Source organism: Falco cherrug, chromosome 6 (assembly GCF_023634085.1).
Source record: "Falco cherrug isolate bFalChe1 chromosome 6, bFalChe1.pri, whole genome shotgun sequence".
Lineage (NCBI taxonomy): Eukaryota > Metazoa > Chordata > Aves > Falconiformes > Falconidae > Falco > Falco cherrug.
This window is the reverse complement of record NC_073702.1, coordinates 75,782,540-75,800,971: the sequence shown is the minus strand read 5'-3', so window position 1 is coordinate 75,800,971 and position 18,432 is coordinate 75,782,540. Positions and strand designations below refer to the sequence as shown.

Sequence of the window (18,432 nt, the reverse complement as noted above, 5' to 3'; positions counted from 1 at the left end):
TCTAAGGATGTGCACTAAGTGGAGCTCATTTGGTTTCTTTTTTAAAAAAGTACGTTGTTAGAATATTCCTAGACTAATTTATGAACTGACCCAATCCAACAATATCACAAGAATGAAAAGGCCTTATTTTCAGGTCTCTCCTAGTGTTAGGCTCTATATAGAGGCGTGCCGGGGGATGTTTTTAACCCAGGTGCTGAGGCATCCTGAGAAACATAAGGGAAGACTTGAGAGGGAGAGGGAGGACAGCAAGACCATGCATCCTTTCAAAGAAGTTGGGCTACTACGCTGGCGGGAGACCAGGCAAGACAAAGCCTGAGTTCCCGTTACAGGGTGCTGACCTGGGGTCTCGCATCCTACCTACTGAAAGTATATATTGCCCAGGAAACCACCACCGAGAAGAAGTGGAGATCATGGGATTTGCCTCACTTGCCTGTCTGTTGTGTAGGCACTGACAGCTGAGTGAGTCACTGAGCTCTTCCTACAGTCACCAGCAAGAAGGAAGCACTGTTAGGAAACACATTCTCTGGACTGCTGTAGACACCTTAAGTTGCCTGATACATGGTAGAAATGTAAAGCAACTTTCATGAATGTTTCAATAAGATATTTAAATCTTGCTGCAAGAATGAATTCTCACTCTGGGCAGACCTGTAGGAGAGGTCTCAGTTGAGGATCTAGCAGTTCTTCTGTCCCAGACTTTTCAAGAAAGCAGAGAATGAACACAAATGGAAGCTAGGAGAGCAAAGGTAGCATTTTCCTTCATAACTCTTAGTGTTCCATTTGTCTTAAGAGTCAGGGATCAAGAAGGCAAAGCCAAAATGACCAGGACTTCTATTTGCAGATAAACCAGTGCACACAAGCAAACGTACAAGTAGTGGGTTATTTACACAAAGGCTTCAGGCATGTTCTAATGCCAGTTCATAATTTTCTTTGAGCCATAACCCTTGCTTCTAATGTAGGTGAGCTAACAGACTTAACACTGCCAAACTGAGCCCAATTTGGGAGAGAAATCACATTCTAAAATGTCAGTGTTAATACAGGTCCAGAGGGGAACTATTCCTGTTCAAGAGATTCTGTATGTTGCTGGCTCTGAGAATTTTGGGCAGGGAAGCAAGAGGGGGATTTCTTTGCCTTTAATTTCTTTGACAATGCCTCTGCCAAACATTTCTGTTATGAATGAGATCACTCAGGATAAGGTGACCATGTTATGGGAATCAGCTTTATGGAGTGGATTACACCTGTCTTATTTAAGGTTTTCAACTTTCCTTTTAGACAAATATGTAAAGAATTCCAAGACCTTCTAAGTCAAGACAGATCACCCCTCGGATCCTCCAGACCGACTCCAATATTAGACCTCGACATCCAGAGACATTTAACACATTTCAGGTATGATTTTGAAAGAGGAACAATTAACTAAAATCCATATTTTGGGTAAAGACTACATATGATATCATAATGGTATTTGTTCCCTTACATAGAAGACTATAATGTCTATAATCCCTTTGTTGTCTGTGCCTGTTAAAAGCACATGGCTGCCCAGCAATGTAGTTCAGGTTACTTGCATCCATCCTGCTTCTAGGACCACAGTCTGAATTTGAGTAAGTAATTTTCTACATCTGCTGGCCAAATCTCCCCATCTGGCCAGAAAGCTGTCTTGGCCTAGATATGAGCCAAATCACAAGCCCACCAATGAAGCGGATGGTCCAGAAATGTAGAAATTCAAGTTCAGGGCCAAAACAACAACAATATGCATGAATCGAAGCAGCAATGAAAGGAAGAGCAGTTAGGCTGCATCCTTACCAATTAACTAAATAGTTCCAGAGCCACCTTCATGCTACTGAGACCATTTGACATCACCTTACCATGACCATACCATTAACTCTTTGGCCTCCAAAGCAGACTAGCCTCAAAGTACACTACCTGCTAAGTCCTACTGCACTAATTCCTGAACAACACTGGAAAGGTCTGTGAGAATGTGAGCTGGTTCAGACTAAGAAGCCAGAGACTGCTAATATATTTAGACTCAGTTCCTGGGCCTGTGCCCTAGTGGTATTTAATTTACTGGTGTAGACAGCCTAAGAAGCTATTATGAAGACAAGGACCCATGGTACATACAGACCAAGTCTAAACTTCATCAGAATTTTATCCAGGTTATGGATAAAAGTGTATAGATGGTTCGGGAGCAGAAACGTTTGTTAGCCCAGGAGTTGACATACAGTTTCACGTATTTGCTTTAGGCTATGTGATAGATACATTCAAGAGTGATATGGGAACTTCCAGAGGGTCACTTTGAAATAGTAGGGTCATCTCAGATATTTATCAAAGATAAATTTGATGAAACATCCTAGAGGTGCTCCTGTCTTTGCTCAGACCACAGAGGGGAATACATGACTAGCTGAGGCTACAGATTATTTTTTTCCTAGCCATTAGCTGATATCTGAAAAAATCAACATGTATATAACCTTTCCAGAGAGATTTTACAGACTGTAACACCAAGCCTTAGGATGATGTTGCATGGTTCTTCAGCACAGCCAGATGAGCCATTCTTCACTCATTGGCTGGACAGGCAATTTTTATACTCCAACATCCCAGCATCATTTAGTTATTAAGTTTCTGATAGAGCATGAGGCACCCAGCAGTCAGGTGTGATGGTTAGTCCCTCAGACTTTGAATGGAATCCAAAATACCCACCATCCCACAATTTCCATCTATTTGTTGGGGGCTAAGGAAAGGCAAGGATAACGCGTGGTCCACAAATGCACACATTCCTATTTATACATACACATACCTGTGTGGATTCGGTCTGTATACAAACATACCTAGACACCCCCACTTCCATTCTCATGCAGTGATGTGCACACACATACACATACCACTTACATCTATGTACCCTTTCCCTTATACACATGCACCCCAAAATACCTAACTACACTTGCACAGCAAAAGAGATGTTTATACAGGATCCTCATAGAGGGATTTTAATGGGCTACCTAGCCTTGTGGAAAAATAGATAATTCCCCATCACATGCACACAAAGTAAATGTGATACAAGGTAGCTAGTCCCCAAGGATTCCTGTGTTTAAAGAAGAAATAGCAGTCAGGATAACATGCTGAAGGCTTCAGCTACAAAAGCTGTCAGCTGGTACAGCTCCCATCCTTCTTTCTCTGCCACACTTCAGTAGGTTGGAGTACAAAGCTTCTGTAGGCAGCTCCTGGATCATTCAGCACTTTCATGCCTGCTGTAGGCAATAAGTTTTGGACTGAAGATGGGCACCTAGTAGAGCACAGGTCTTGATCCTACACAGATACTTCCGTGGGCTTCAATCAGACAGCCTTCTCTGCTTATGCTTCAGGAACGATGAGTACTGCCAGACCCACAGGCGGAGCTGACGCCATGTTCCTTTTCCACCTACTGTAGAGAAGCTGAGGTCAGACTGAGCTTCTGACCCAGACTTCTAACTCTACTCATCTACATGAAGGTGCTTCCATGTCAGCCAGGTGTGTAACTCCTGCTGTCGTCTCTAGGGATCTTGTCTGTAGAACCCATGAAATCTGCATTACAATTAAGCAGTCTCTATAAACTCCCTTGACTGAACAGTCTAGTCTAGATCTCCAGCTGAATGGGAGCTTAGCCAATCAGTACACACTAGACACTTACATTGTAAAGATAAATCTAGTGTAGGCAAAAAAAATATTGTTATTCCCATCCCCTGTATCTGGCAGCCTTCACAGCTAGGTCATTTGAACTCCTACCACTACTTGCTTCTTGAGGTTAAATATCACAGGAGGCACTTAAGCCTGTCTCAGGTGCCAGGGAAGATGTGAGAATGCAATTCACCATATTTTCCAGGAGCATTAACTATTTTCTGAGGCAAGTTTTCAACACAGACTGCTCCTGGCTGATCGTTTGGTTTCTCTGTCTTTGAGAGATGAGCCTCAGACCGAACCAACCTCTGTCACAGGAAATTTTCTTCTGATCAGTTGGGGATGGGAGAAGAGGAAGAAATTCTTGGTACCCCAAAACACACCTTGTAACCAAGGAACAACAAGCTCACTGCTGTCTGAGGCACAGCACAGCTTCCTACGGGTCACAAGCATAAATAGCTGCTTGCCATTATACATCAGTCAGGAATCTTTTCATAAGAAGGTGTTGAAAGCGTCTGCCTAAAAAAGCAGATGCCTAACACCAAGAATTCAAATACTCAAAGTACCTGGGCCCCCACATCCCTGATCACAGGTCCCACTTGAGATTAGATTTCCAAAAGAGCAGGTTGTCCTTATTTATATACAATGAAATGAACACAATTATCATGTATCTATAGATAATGAGCTTTGCAGCTGTATGCTGGAGAAGGATTTGACCTCCATACTATAGTCATCAAATACTCTGATGACATCTACAATAGTCAGAGTCTAAAATTAGACTGTCTTAATAAGTGGCTGGAACTGATTACGCACATTAAATTAATGTTATTTATGACTGAAATGCCCAAGAGCTGTTGGTGTTCTACAAATAGGTCTTGCAGAGGAAACATAAATCTGAAGTAGTGACGCCATACAGTCATCACAATTTCTATAACATCCTTTTTCAATAGTGAATTTTTCATCTTCATTTCTATCTGTATTCCAGAACTGTAGGCTTTCTCACAATAAATTCTCTGTCTCCATGCTATATAAATCTCTAGATTGGGATGGAGCCAAAATAGTGCATTTGGCAAGGACAAACCATAGTCTTTCACTGGAATCTCTGACAAGGTTTTGTGAATGTTTTTAGCATAAATATAGCATGTTTTTCAACCATTAACCAATATGAGATGATTTTTTATTTGGGGGAATCTCATATAGTTTCATACAGATTTAATGTAACAAGAAGAGGTTCAGAAATTCTGCCTTGTAAACCATAATCAAGGCAGCAAAGAAACCACAAGATTAAAAGTGGGTATTTTATACATATATGTGTATGCTTATGTTATAAGATGTCAGAAAGTCAAAGAATTTTTAATGACCAGAAAAATTCACAGGAATCACACAAATCTCTATTATTAGAATAAACTCTAAGATAATGAAAGTCTTTTTGAAGAGCTATAATACCTGACACCTACAGCAGAATCCAGCCTCTACCACCTTGGGGTAAAAAGGAGGGGGTTTTAGGAATAAATTACCCTACAGCTGTTAAATGCAGAGTTATGTGCTCCACTTGCTCATGATGTTACTTGCTCAGTGTTATCAAATTAAGACCAGGGTTCACAGGCTGGCACAGGTCAGATCGAAACAGTGTTTCCCATTTCCTCTATTTTAAATCTTCAAGCTCACACTTTTCTCTGAAGTTTTTTTCACTAAGTCCCAATTCATCAGGATCTGCAAACATGTGTCCAACCTGAAGTACAGAATAGTTCCCATGAAGGGATCAGAATTGCTGGGTTTGCTCAAACTCCAAACTCAAAGTTCATACAAAGCATAAAACAGGGGAAATCTTCAAAGGAGCTGCCAGTGAGCCTGAAAACTGCTGAGTTTTGCACAGCTTTACCAGATACGTGGAAAACAGAGGCTTTCCTACACCCCTGATACAGCCACGTTTGTGCAGCTGCTCTCTGAGATGTCCATCTGACCTGAATACAGAAAACTCAGTGTGCATGAAGAATGATTTCCCAGTCTTGTTTGACTGTGAACAGGCAATTCCATGGATCTTTACCTTCACAGCAGCAGCTGTTGTGCGCTACCCAAGCCAGGGCAGTAGTACACATGCTTTATTGAAGATTTCTCCCTTTTCAGCAGATTTTAAGGTAACGTTGCAGAGAAATTATATTTTTATTAGAAAATAGAAGTAGTGCCAGGGACACAGGCATGTATTGCCTGCTTGTGCTCCTTTTTTTGAGGAATTCCTGTGGTTTTGTTGCCTGGTCTAACTAGCAGTGTCCCAAACTCTTCCTGGGTGCAGTGATGCATACGTATCACTAATATATATGTAGCTTGAGAATTCAGGGAACCACCAGCCTTTATTACAACCCAGTCAGGTGCTTTACCTTTGCTATAAATAATATACTAAGACTTAGAGAAATCCAGCCTTGTCAGGGCTGGGTCATATAAGCCACTGACCTCACGGGCTAGGTGTTGGAGGCAACTCAGATTTCTAAGCATATATGTAAGTGTAGGTTCAAGAAGTGGTGGTATGTTGCAGGGCTACCCAAGCTGTCCTTCAGCTCTTCTTTGTTTCCTTCATGATAAAGGCAGAGGAGCAAGTAGAATAATCCTGTGCAGTGTATCTGACCTGAAAGGCAAGACTTGAGCTACCCTGTGCCAAGTTTCTGAAGACAGAATCAGCATTAAGCCACAGGGCAAACAAGAAAACCCTGGGAAAATCTATTTCCATTACTAAGTGCTGAGACTTTTTGTCCTGATACTTGTGTCTCTTTGTTGTCCTCTAAAGGCTGATCTGTGTAAATGCATTTAGGAGTCTACTACAGTAGAGAGCAAAGTCAGCACACCAGTACCAGAAAAGAACCCAAAAGTTTCTACCGCTTTAATTAGAGGAACATATTTCCCTCACCCCTTGCTTTCAAAATAGAGTGAGGATCAGGAAAAGGAGAGTGAAAGTGAGAAAGAAAGAAAGAAGGAAAGAAGAAAGAGGAAAAAAAAATTACATGGACCTTCGTTTCTTTTTAAATGCCTTCTATTACTTATAATTCAGTAGTCTTCTCTCCAAAACCACACAAAATCATGTGAGACTTTTGCATATATGTGTGTGTATCTGTGTTTACAAAAGGGAAAAGCTAAGATTTTAATTTCTCCTGAAACTTAAACTATTTTCAAATCCTCCTGATAGCAGTAAAGCTGAGATTTCATCTTTCTTTATTTTTTTCAGGACAGAAATATTATACAAATCTATCATTGTAAGCTGGTTGGTTTTGGATTCAGATCAGGCAAAGATGCCTGGTTTCATGCTCAGTGAAACCAAGAGACAGCTCTCAATTATCCAGGGTGATGGGAGGGAAAAAGGGGCTTGGAATATTTAGAGGAAGCAAAAAGATGCATGTAAACAAAACACATATATAAGGCTTTGAGTATAATTCACTTTAAAAATGCCTGGAAATGGTGAACCAGGGCATTCATGTCCTACAGCAGATGAAGACAAGCCTGTCTAGAGACACAAGAGCTCTGAGACACACATTCAGAGAATATACGGTGCAGGCAGTTGTGATGGGAGATGGTGAAGCCTTGGATAACCCCCAACACCCATAATCCTGCCACTCTGAATGGTGACATTGCAGGCTAACAGGTTCTTCTGCTGGATCTGGAACAATGTTGACCAGCACAATCAGCAAGCTCCATCCTTTTCTTGTTAATGGCACACAGATAGATCTGAAGCATGTCAGTATGGGACATGGTTGGGATTAACTTGTGTATCACTCATCTACTATTTTTGCACTTCCCAGACATACAGTGCATCCAACCCTCTTCAGAGTAGAGAACCAGACCAGATGAATGAAACATTTTCAGTTGTACAGTTCCCTGCTGTGAAGAAGGGAAATGTTTCTGCCACATTTCAGAGAAGGAATGGAGACATGTAGAAATTAAGATACACAAAAAAAAGATACATGAAAGCTAATCCAGTAAATTGTGTGGGTATGGTCCTGGACACTGGAACATAATTGTCTGTTAATGTCTGATTGCTGCTGTGGTTCCTGGTTATGGATTTGGCCTAGAGTACCTCTTCCTGTCCCAAACAATTCCCAGGCACCAGTCAGCCTTATCTCAGTCAAGAGGATGTTCTCAGATGGAAGCTTAGACATGGCTATTACTTGGTAGGTTAAAGTGTTTGAATAATGGGGATGAGGCCAGGCTACACTAGACCACGCATGATCAGAGGAGGAGCCTGGCTGCTCTTCACTTTGCTAATGCAGGCACAAGTGACTAAAGGCATTCCCTAGCTTCGGTTTAGGAACCTCAGAGTGATTCACCTGTCTGGTGAAGCTAGGGATCTAGGGTTGTTTTAGATGAGATATTCTGTCTCACATTCATCTGTCCTTCCCTCAGTGCAAGGGTCTTTTGTGAGTAAGCCATCATATCTACCAGCCTTACAGGTACTCTAAAAGTTCCATGAACCTGCATGTTCACTTTCCATTGCTCCTCTTGAAGCTGTTCCCTTTTGCGGAGGAAAATTTAAGGCTGGGCTGAGAATGAAAGACCATGAGCATTGTTGTTTAATGTAGTAGCTTCTGCATTAAACCAGAGCTAGAGTTCTGGATCTGAGATCATGCTTTCTTCACTTCACACTTAAGTCTGTTGATGAAGTGTTAAACCAGCCTTCAGTCTAAGGAGCAGAGTTTAGGATATGCCTCCAGCTGGACCAAATGTCCAAAACACTACATTAGTATTTTTCTTGATTTTAGACCCTAACTCTCTCTTGTTGGGTGGATAGAGCATGTATCTGCTTCTCACTTCCATTCAAATGTTGTAACTGAGCTTCCTGCAGATTCAGCAGGCAACCTGAAAGTCACACTCACATGTGTTGTCTTGTCTTTGCCTTCATAACCTGCCCTTGCATCAGAACAGCTTTGATTTTTATTCTTTTTATTCCTAATTTTTGGCAGAAGTCTTTTTTAGTTCCCCAAAATCTCATGAAAACTAGAGTTACCAGAAAACAAATGACCCACATTCTGTGCCAGGAAGCCAAAAATCATCACAAAAAAAGACTTGAAAAGAGAAGATTTGCTGAGATTATACTCAAGAGATCTGTGTCTGTTTCTTGGCTTACATGTACAGACTCCCTGACCTCATTAGTCAGCCTCTTAATCTCACTTTCTTCATGTGTAGAATTGGGTATAGACATATCTTCTATGTCTGCTTTTGGGACACTCTGTGTCTATAAGAATCTGTAATGTTTGGAAAGTTCAGCTACCCTACTAATATCATCCATCGTATAAGGAAAGGCGAATACTCACTGAGTACGGAAGTTGGCTTTGATCCTTTACCTTCAAGGTTATATTTCATCAAGATGCAAAATCACACCCAGATCATCTATTTTATATATAAAATATAAAGACAGCAACACAGCAAAGGCAAAACTACTTTTTTAAAAGTGACACTTCCTTCAGTGCAGAAACCTTATAAAACCAGACAAAAATAATAGACTCAGAATAATAAAACTAGACAATGAAAGCCATCAGCATCCTCACAAAATATTCTGTGTTTTGCCTAGCTGTCCAGCTGATATGAAACACCTTTCCTATGAAACTGTTAGAGACAAAAGGTTCGCTGTTTAGGTAATCTCTGAGCCTGGAGCTGTTAGTCTCCTGCAAGTGCCTGGCATCACACTGACAAGGTGACACAGAAAAATGACAGAGAACAAAAAAAAAAAAAAGACTCAGACTTTGGGAGCAGTGAGAAAGTAACAACCCCCTTCCTGAAGGGTAAAAGGGAGCAATGAAATGAGTTTTGAAGCTCAACATGTTTTTTAAATTGTAGCAAAGAGACAAGCCCAAAGGCTTACTTCTGGCTTGTCTTTACAGATGTGCTTACCCCCTTATATATTGTTCTCTCTTTTTTATGCTTCTTCGCTTATCAGGAGGTAGAGTGACTGCTGTCATAATTCCAGTCATCTTGATTAGCAGCAGAAGCCCTCTTGTTTGGATGCACGAACTGGAAGAAGCCTGGTGCGCAATGAAGTTTGTGGTGGAGCACCACTGGTGCCCTCTAGAGTTCCCTGATTTCCATAATCTCTTCCAGTCTGGCTTTAGATGCAGCTAGCTGAGGGACAGCACTGGTTCCTATAGTGCTGGGGTACTAGTAATCAACAAATTGTTCCTTTCATTTTCCTTTTTTTTTTTTCTTTTTCTTCCCCCTTTCCTTTCCTTGGCTCTTCATTTACTAAAGGTATTAGAGTTCATTCCTCCAGGATCTCCCCCTCACTGTCCCAGGGTTTATCTCTTTGATCTTTCCGTAGCAAGGGTTCAACCACCTTCTCCTGCTCTGCTGAGGAACAAAATCCTTTTGAAAGGGTGTGAAATTCCCTGAAGTCACAATTTATAGAGTCAAGAGAACAGATAAATATCTCTTTTCTTTATCCTCTTTATTAACAAATAAGTTCCACGATTACCAAGGAAAAAGAAAATATACATTTATTAAAAATGGAAAAAAGTTTGGAGAGTTTGACTTTATTTTAATCCAGCACTTAAAATTTCTTATAACATTTAAGGAACATTCATGTTTCCCAAAAAAAGCAATGCCATCCCCTCACTTCCAAATTACTGGATTACAAAGTTGCATTGTCCCTTGTCATCAGCATGTTTACAATGTCTACTTCATGGTCTTTTTCATTTGAGGAGGGCAATGGGGCTTCTCAGCTGCATTGGCTGCCTCGCTGGAGAAAGTCTGTGCATGGTGGCAAGTTGGTTGAATCTCATTAATTTCTCCACTTTCCCATAGACCAGAAATGTGAGCATTAACTAAATGAAAGGATAAACTGAAGGAGCTGAAGCCTGTGTGAGTGATGCGCTCGTTCTTTTTTAAAACTGTCTAGTCATCTTGGATCTGTGGTCTCGCTGGTGTGTTTGGCTCCACAGGTAGTAATGAGCAGTGAGGCCACTTTTCATCCACAGTTAGCCAACAGCTTGTACATCTTTTCCCCTTTCAAAGCCAGCAAGTCACAGTGTTATCCAGTGGTTTATTTGGAGAACATAGTGTGCTATGCTGGAAACATTTTTTGGCAAACATCTGAGGGATTCTGTGAGTGCCATGTGCGCCACAGTGCCGTGGCTTCATCTTTGGTCTATAGGTCAGAAATATTCCATAGTCAAAGTCTTGGATGTTTCAGGTATGTTGCCTGGGTAATTCTCCTAGTGTGGAAAATCAGTCTCAAAGTCAAAAATAAACAGAGCTGAAATGGAATATTTTAGAAGTATGGGGTATCAGCTCTATCTTCTTACTTTCTCCATTGCTTTCACACATGGTAAAAGGAGGTCCATCTGCTTAGGAGAACATGTCCTTCATACACTTGTCTGATTATGAACAGAAGACAAGCATGAGGGCCTGCTTTGCAAGACAACTTTCGTCTGTGCTGTTTGTCACTCTGATCCTGATCCTGTAGGCTTCTTATCCCTGTAACACATACTGGCCATGTGCTTACCTTGACTATCAGTCTAACTTGTGTCGTGGTTAGACCTACTGACCTTCCAAAGCAAAGTTATCACAATTTAATTCTCTAGGCAACCTTCACAGGACAGACCTTGAAATCAACAGAAGCACCTCTAACTCAGTATGGGCACCTTTAACTTAGGATGTTACATGGATCAGTGAAAAGGTTCAAATCTTTTTCTGTTCCCTTTACAGCCATCAAAAGTCTTATCACACCTTGTTATTTGTCATCTGTCATGTGTTGTTAGATTTGGGTAATCATTAAGTGGTTTTCACATTCAGAGTTCTGAGAAAGCCTGACCAATAAGTTCAAGCTTGTTTTTCCTTCATTATTATTCTTTTGAAGCATTTATTTATTTTAAATGAGGGTGTAAACATTCAGTGCAGATGGCCTCTTCCCCCCCACCCCCCACCCACCCACCTGCTGAGAGGGAATCTGTCTCTTTTGCTGCATGTCTTAGTTTCACCAGCCTGGGGTATGGAGGAGTCCTTGAGGTAGCTGCCAAACGAGAGTCCAAGCCTTCAGGCACACTTGGATCTTTTCACTTTTAAGTAAGGCCATCATTAAAACATGAGCAGCCATAACTGCATCGTAGTGCTGGGCAGAATCGCAGGCAGGTCTGAACGTCCTTAAGCATACAGATTTATAATATGTTGGCCTGATATTCGTCACCTTCTTTCTGCAGCTCTCCATGCACAGTACCAAACCCAGAAATTTTAGCCTCACTTTTCAGAACAATAAAGTTTGTTTCTAGGAATTGCAATAAGGTACACTACAAGGCTGAGAATACTCAGAAGACTCCATTATGAAACCGTTGTTGAATTGCACACTTTTAAACCCAAATGAAAATATAATGAAAGCAAGTTGTTTCATAGGTGTGGAGCGTACCGAAAATGAACCAATTTCAGTGGGAGCTCAGTCAGCCTGAAAAATCAGGCAACTAAATTTGTTTCAGGAAACACATTTGAATATTTTGCCATTAATCTTCTGTCTGTCATGTCTGATTTAAATGTAAAATCAGATTTTCTCCCCAACTTGAAACTTACTTTCATCAGCAAAGGGAAATTACCCAACTTGCTTAGATTTTTCAAAGACTTCAACGTGTAGAGAAATAAAGTCCACCAAAATTAGGGCAAAGGGGAATTACCTGATAAAAACATAACATAAAGTAGAAGATAACATCTCTTGGCCTTTTTATGCTCATTACATAAAGCTAGGCTAAAAAAATACGCCCTCACAGGAGCACAGCAAGGAGGCCTGGTCAGAAATTTTCCATAAAATGGTTTCTCTTAATAAGTTTCTTGAGAAAATTAATAGGCTCTGCATATACCCATCTGTGGAAAAGAATATATTCATCAGGAACTGAGAGTTGCCATGAGACTCTGCAGCATCATTTCAATGAAAAAGAGTTGCCTTTTTTATAAGAAATATGTTATCTTCAAAAAAACTGCCATATTTTATGATTAGTGGAACATAAGAGGCTAAACTGTAAAGGTGATAGACCCCTAATCCACCCCACAAAATCCTTTTCCTATGAATACTAGTTTTCAGACTAGAAGTTTAAGATTCTGCTCAGGATAAAATACTTTTTTTTCTTTTTCAATATGTTTGTTTCAATATAGTATGTTTCAATATAAGATCGATGTCTAAGCTTCTCATGTAGTCAAGGGAGATCTAGGAGAAGATATAGCTGAGTAAACAGTAGCATGCAAGATCTTCTTAGATGCTATGATGTATACCATCAGTCCATTGCTGCTTTAAAAGGCTGCTGTTCCCCTGTAAACCCTCTGTGTTACCTGCTCACCTGACACAGATGTCTTACTATAAGACATCTGAAACAGCACCAGAAACATTTTTATTCCCCTTGCGGGACCCCACAGCGTAACCAGAAGAATGGTGCAGCTTACCATAAAGGAGACACATCCACTTTGTGTATAAATCGTTGTCCAGACTTCTCTGACCACACTGAACAAAGCCCCAGGGCTCCATTCAGTTGCCTAAACATCGACATCTAGGGGTATGTGAGATACTCAAGGGTAACATGCCTGGCATCAAAATACCTGGAAGCAAGGTGGACTTCAGTCCTATATTGTAACTAGCAAATCTGTGCAGATGTTTCAGATGTCATAGGACATCTCAAATCACTGTAGACTCTTACAGGTAAGAAAGTGCCTGAAGTCCCTTTTGATGGTAATGGGAGCTTAGGCACCTTTGATGTACACACCTTCAAGCTGGTATCTATGTTTATGAACCTTAATATCAGATTTTGCCCCATTTGGTATTTTCTACAGTCTTGCTCAGCATTTTAGAACACTAAAGTTTTCTACCCTTGTTTCTAGTCCTACAGATCATTTCTGAGGCGATCTCTGTAAGTGTTCACTGTAGTATTCCCACTTTCCTCTTCGGGGTGCACTGAGCTATCAAATGGACACAGTACTATTCCTTTTGCTCAGGAGTCGGAAGGTTCAAAGAGAGCAGGCTGGAAGATTGATTTTCTGTTCAATCCTCTGTTAAACTTACTATTTACATCTACTTGAAATGAATGATTCTAGATGTTGCCAACTTTTAAAATAGATAAAGTAGTTTCTTCTGCATGCAAGATCATAAATATATGTCTCGGTATAGTCTGTTCCCCAAATTGAGACCCAGAAGATCACACAAGCAGTGTAAAAATCATAAGATATTATAATTAGTAATGATACATTTGAATTTTCCTTTTTTTGCTTTCTGTTATTGTAAGCTCCATCACATTTTCATTTCTCTGGAGTTATGAAGACTAGAAATTATCATAAAATGCAACACAAAATCTCAGAATCACCTGACTCCTAAAAGGACTTGAAAAGGCTAAAAATACTCTTACCTATATGCTATTGCTGATCTTGTTTTTACTATTTTACTATTAAAAAATTACTTAAGATGTTGATCTTTATTTTCCTAGTATGCTAGGCATTTAGGAAAAAAATGAATAAAGCAAGGTAAGTTTACTTCTTTTTAATGCTAAATGAAAAAGATGCAGATATTACTACAAGTCCAAACTTCAAGAGTCCAAATTTAAGTCATGTGCTATTATTAATTGATGTCTGCAAAATAGTCCTTGTAAATATTTAATTATCATTTTCCTCTCATTACTGACTGGAGCTAAACATAAATTCCTGCTTTGAAAAGTGCCTGGAGACTGGTGGATAAACATTCTAAAAGCCAGTTATTTGTTAATAGCCTTTGGGAGACCTTTTATAAAAGACTGGGCCACTCCCAGTCTCAAATGGGGAGATATTTCCAAACTTAGCTCTCGTATTGGTTAGGACTCCTGTACATTTGGTGTCTTCCCTAGGACACCAGCTTTCCTAGCAAACAGGGCTCCCATGCCCAGCAGACAGAAAGATCACCCTAAAAGGTATCTCGGAGCCATTTCTATACTGTTTTTTTTTATATACATACTTCCAGCACCCTAGCAATTGTCCATGTCCTGTATAACCTCTTTTCCCTTGGTTCTTACTTTTTCATTTTTTTCTAAAATAGCTGGAAAGACTGAGAAGCCAAAGAGCAGAGGAGAGGGGTTCTTGCAGAAGTGAAATGTTCCCATTTCTAACCTATGTGTGGGTCTGCATTAGATCAGGGTTTACTGATGTGGTGCCTAAGACACCCAGAGAGTTACCACAGGAACAAGATCTTATAGGTCATGGGATGGAAATATTATTTTTTTTTTGTCAGAATCACTGTAATGTGGTTTGGTGGGGTTTTTTTCCCCCTCACCCAAACCAAAATAAGATACTGATTTCTCAGATATGTCCACAACCGCAAATCAGCTTCTGTTCCTCTTGTCTTCTTTCTGCCCTGAGCAGGATTGAGATAACTGAAACCAGTCTTTTAAAAACTGCAATGACATTTCAACCTTTGTAATAATTTTTCATTTATGTTTCTAAATTAAAAGTAAAAATCTGGAGGATTTGGATGTTGCTTTTTTTCACTTACCACTTCTCAAAATGAGCCATTATAATGATGAGAATAACTTGGTAGCCCATACTAAGATGTCTAGTACGACTTGAGTTTCCCTGGCCCTCACATGAACATCTTACGCTGTTCACATATGTAGACAAATAAGGCTGAAGTCGATTGCCTAAAAACTGGTCCCTAGTGCCATTTCTAATACCCTAAGGTAGCTGAGACATCCTTACAGAGACAGTATCTAAGAGGTGGGACCTGTAGGAATCCTGCACACTTCTGGATCTGCAGGTGGAACCCAGGCTGGATACCCAAAACATCTCAAATGGCTAGATATGTATGTGTGCACTGAAATGCTACTCTAAAGTGAGATGAAATTAACCCACTATAGCTCTGACAGGCAACTGCATCAATACATCGTTTCAGCAGCTGTTAAGTGGGGACCACCACTGAAATTCAACTACTTTACAGTGCAGAAAAACAGTAAGAAAAATTAATCTTAAAAAAACACCTGATTTGGGTGAAAGGTGCAATAGGGTGAATCTATACGAGCAAATACAACACCACCAGGGTAACGTGGTTGGAACTTGGTTGTTTTTACTGTTATTTGGTTAGTATGGTCTGTGAATTTAGCCTGGCTGAACTAGCCTTATCTGAAACATTGTCTGGGCGTTAGCACTGGCCCGGAACTATTCCCAACAGGCAGTTCCGATTTCACCTTGTTGGATGCTGAGGGAGCTTAGCAGCACAGATATGGCCAAACCATGCCAATTGTGCTAAGGTTCAGAGATTGCACCCTTGGCATTGCTTAATTTCCTAGTACAGATGCAGTCATATACCCACATAGAATAACCAGGTCTTGTTCAAGAGTCTGATCTAGAAGAGTGAACAAACCACAGAGAACTGGTTTTATTTACCTGAGAAGGGGGGAACCAAATCTTCTGGGACTGGAAAAAGTAGCAGTGCTGGAGAGCCTAGGGCACGGATCCTCTCTGGGCATCTCTGAAGTCAACAACAGTGTGTCAATCTGCATCAACCAAGGATCTGTCCCACAGTGTTTCAGAACTGAGACTCCTACAAAGCCAGCCTTTGAAGCTCTATGGAGTCTGCTCTTCGGCTCTACTCTTTTCTTTTCTGTTTCTCCCATAGGTAATAAATAGTTTAGGGAGCAAATCTTGAATTTCACTATAGAAAAATGAGTATACTGTAAACTCTTCGATGTATGAGAGTGCATTTATATTTATGTGTGTGTGTGTATTTCTTTTTCTTTTTCTGTCTCCTTCCCATTTGTAGTTTGATCACTCATGGTTTTGGAACTCCTGCAATATGTGCTGCCCTAAGCACTTTCCAAACTGTTCTCAGTGAAATGCTGAACTACTTGGAAAAGCACACATCGCACAAAAACGGAGGAGCGGCGGAATCCGGCCAAGGACACGCCAACGCGGAGAAAGCCCCCCTGCGGAAAACTTCAGAGGCTGCTGTGAAAGAGGGCAAAACAGAAAAGACAGACTAGCTACATCAAACAGAATCTATTTCAAGAGTCTTGCTGCTGATATTTTTTTTAAATATATATATCATTGAGGGCAATTTATCTCCAGTGGACCAAATCCAAAAAAAGGGGGAAAAAAAGAAAGAAAAAAAAAAAAGAAAAAATCAGAAAAAGAAAATAAAAAAGACAAAGATTGAGAGAGAAAGAGGCAGCGTGAGAGAGGAAAGTATTCAACCTTAAGAACAGCAGTGTACAGTAATTGTGTGATGAAATTGTCACTTTTTTTAAATTTATGTTGCTCTAAACTACTTTTTCGTGCACGTAGTATTTGATTGTTCTGAATGATACACTAACACTGTTTTTTATAAGCACTTCTGGACTTGGCTGAGGTGGCACATGAAATCTGAAGCACTTTCTTCTCCAGCAGCAGAGTTAGGGCCAGTCTGTCGGTTGCCGGACACGCAGTTCCAGCATCCTGGCTTTGCTTGCATGCTGGATAGATTTAAAGAAGGGCTTCCTCGGATCCATCGGAAATGCCTGATCTACTCACCATTGGGAAAACTATATGGAAAACTGGCAAAAGAGGAATTCTTGGGTCGTGGGACAAATGAACCATTCAGTGTTGGGGGCTGCTCATCCCCATATGGGAATGTACAATAAAGCTGCACTGGAATGAGGCCAGAACCTGTTGGGAATCTGTCCTGACCATTCAAGCAGCAGCCATGGTGTCTTGTGAAAGAGCATGGCAAACTAAAATGAAAAAAACCTTGATAGTTTCAATAAGAGCCCTGATCCCTCTGTGAACTTCAGATTAACTGACAGCACAGGCTTCTATCCTCTATCTTCTCAGCCCCTGGTCCCACAACACTGCAGTCTGCTGTACCTGGGTCTCTGTTCAACAGGATCAATGCAGGCAATTGGAGTCACCTTTTGTGTTGTGTTGATTTTATGATGCTTTCTTTTCTTCAACAGCTTGTTTCTGCAGCTTTATTGTCTTTAGAAATCCAGCTGAGGTGCAGAGGTCTAACAGAATCCACTCACTTACCAAAAAGAAAAGAAAAGAAAAACAAATGACAAATAAGACAGATTGGCGTAGTCCACAGCATTTAAGTGGTAATAACCTTGCTAATGTACTTTTGAAACATTTTACCATCTGCCACACATCCTCACACAGAAAACATTGGAAGCATAGTTTGAGCTCAAGCCTCTTTGAGTCAAGAGTCTTTTTCCAGCCATGTTCTAACTTCTTCTTCAAGACTTTTATTACATTCCCTTTCTTGTTTCTCTGACATCAATTTACTGAGAAACTTAGGAAGGATTGGAATTACAGGGTGGGGTTATGTTGGCCATCTAAACTTCCTTTTAAGATCAGCAGAACCAGACCTTTTCTTCCAAGGGACAATTCATGTCTTTCTAAGGTAGGAAATAATATAGTTGTCTACGTGTAAGTGTTTAGAGCCATTTGAGATGTTTCAGGGTATCTAAGACAGACGCAGAGTTTTGGCAGATAGGACATGAAACCTAGAAGAGAACTAGACTCACCTGGAGGATCCCAGAAGACAGCAATAGAGACCTATGAGTGGCCACTTGACTTGCACACCAAGTGTCTAGGATGGGTGCAAGGGATCATCTGGAAGTGCCTGTCATTCTTCACAGATAATAGTTGGAACATAATGGTGGCGTTTTTGCATTGCACGTGACTACAACTGGCTTAATCACCCTCCTCTCCCTATAATCAGGAGAGAGAAAAAGGCACTCACAGTATGCAGTTTATCTCACCTCAAAGTAACAATGAATCATGCCCTGGAAGTGTGTACTTTTCTCAGCTAGGTATAAAGGAAGCCAAGGATAAAAGTGTTCATACACGTGT

The 18,432-nt window shown here is 40.6% G+C and overlaps 1 protein-coding gene across 1 annotated transcript in view; it reads left to right on the top strand.

The window, feature by feature from the left end:
* TFAP2D (transcription factor AP-2 delta) overlaps positions 1–17,598 on the top strand; it is a 50,001-nt gene extending 32,403 nt beyond the window's left edge. Inside the window, exons 6-7 of the mRNA XM_014281834.3 lie at positions 1,270–1,383; positions 16,367–17,598. Coding sequence (XP_014137309.1) covers positions 1,270–1,383; positions 16,367–16,586 — 334 coding nt within the window. The 3' untranslated portion in view covers positions 16,587–17,598. The remainder of the gene's footprint in view (positions 1–1,269; positions 1,384–16,366) is intronic.
* Positions 17,599–18,432: the final 834 nt, after the last annotated feature.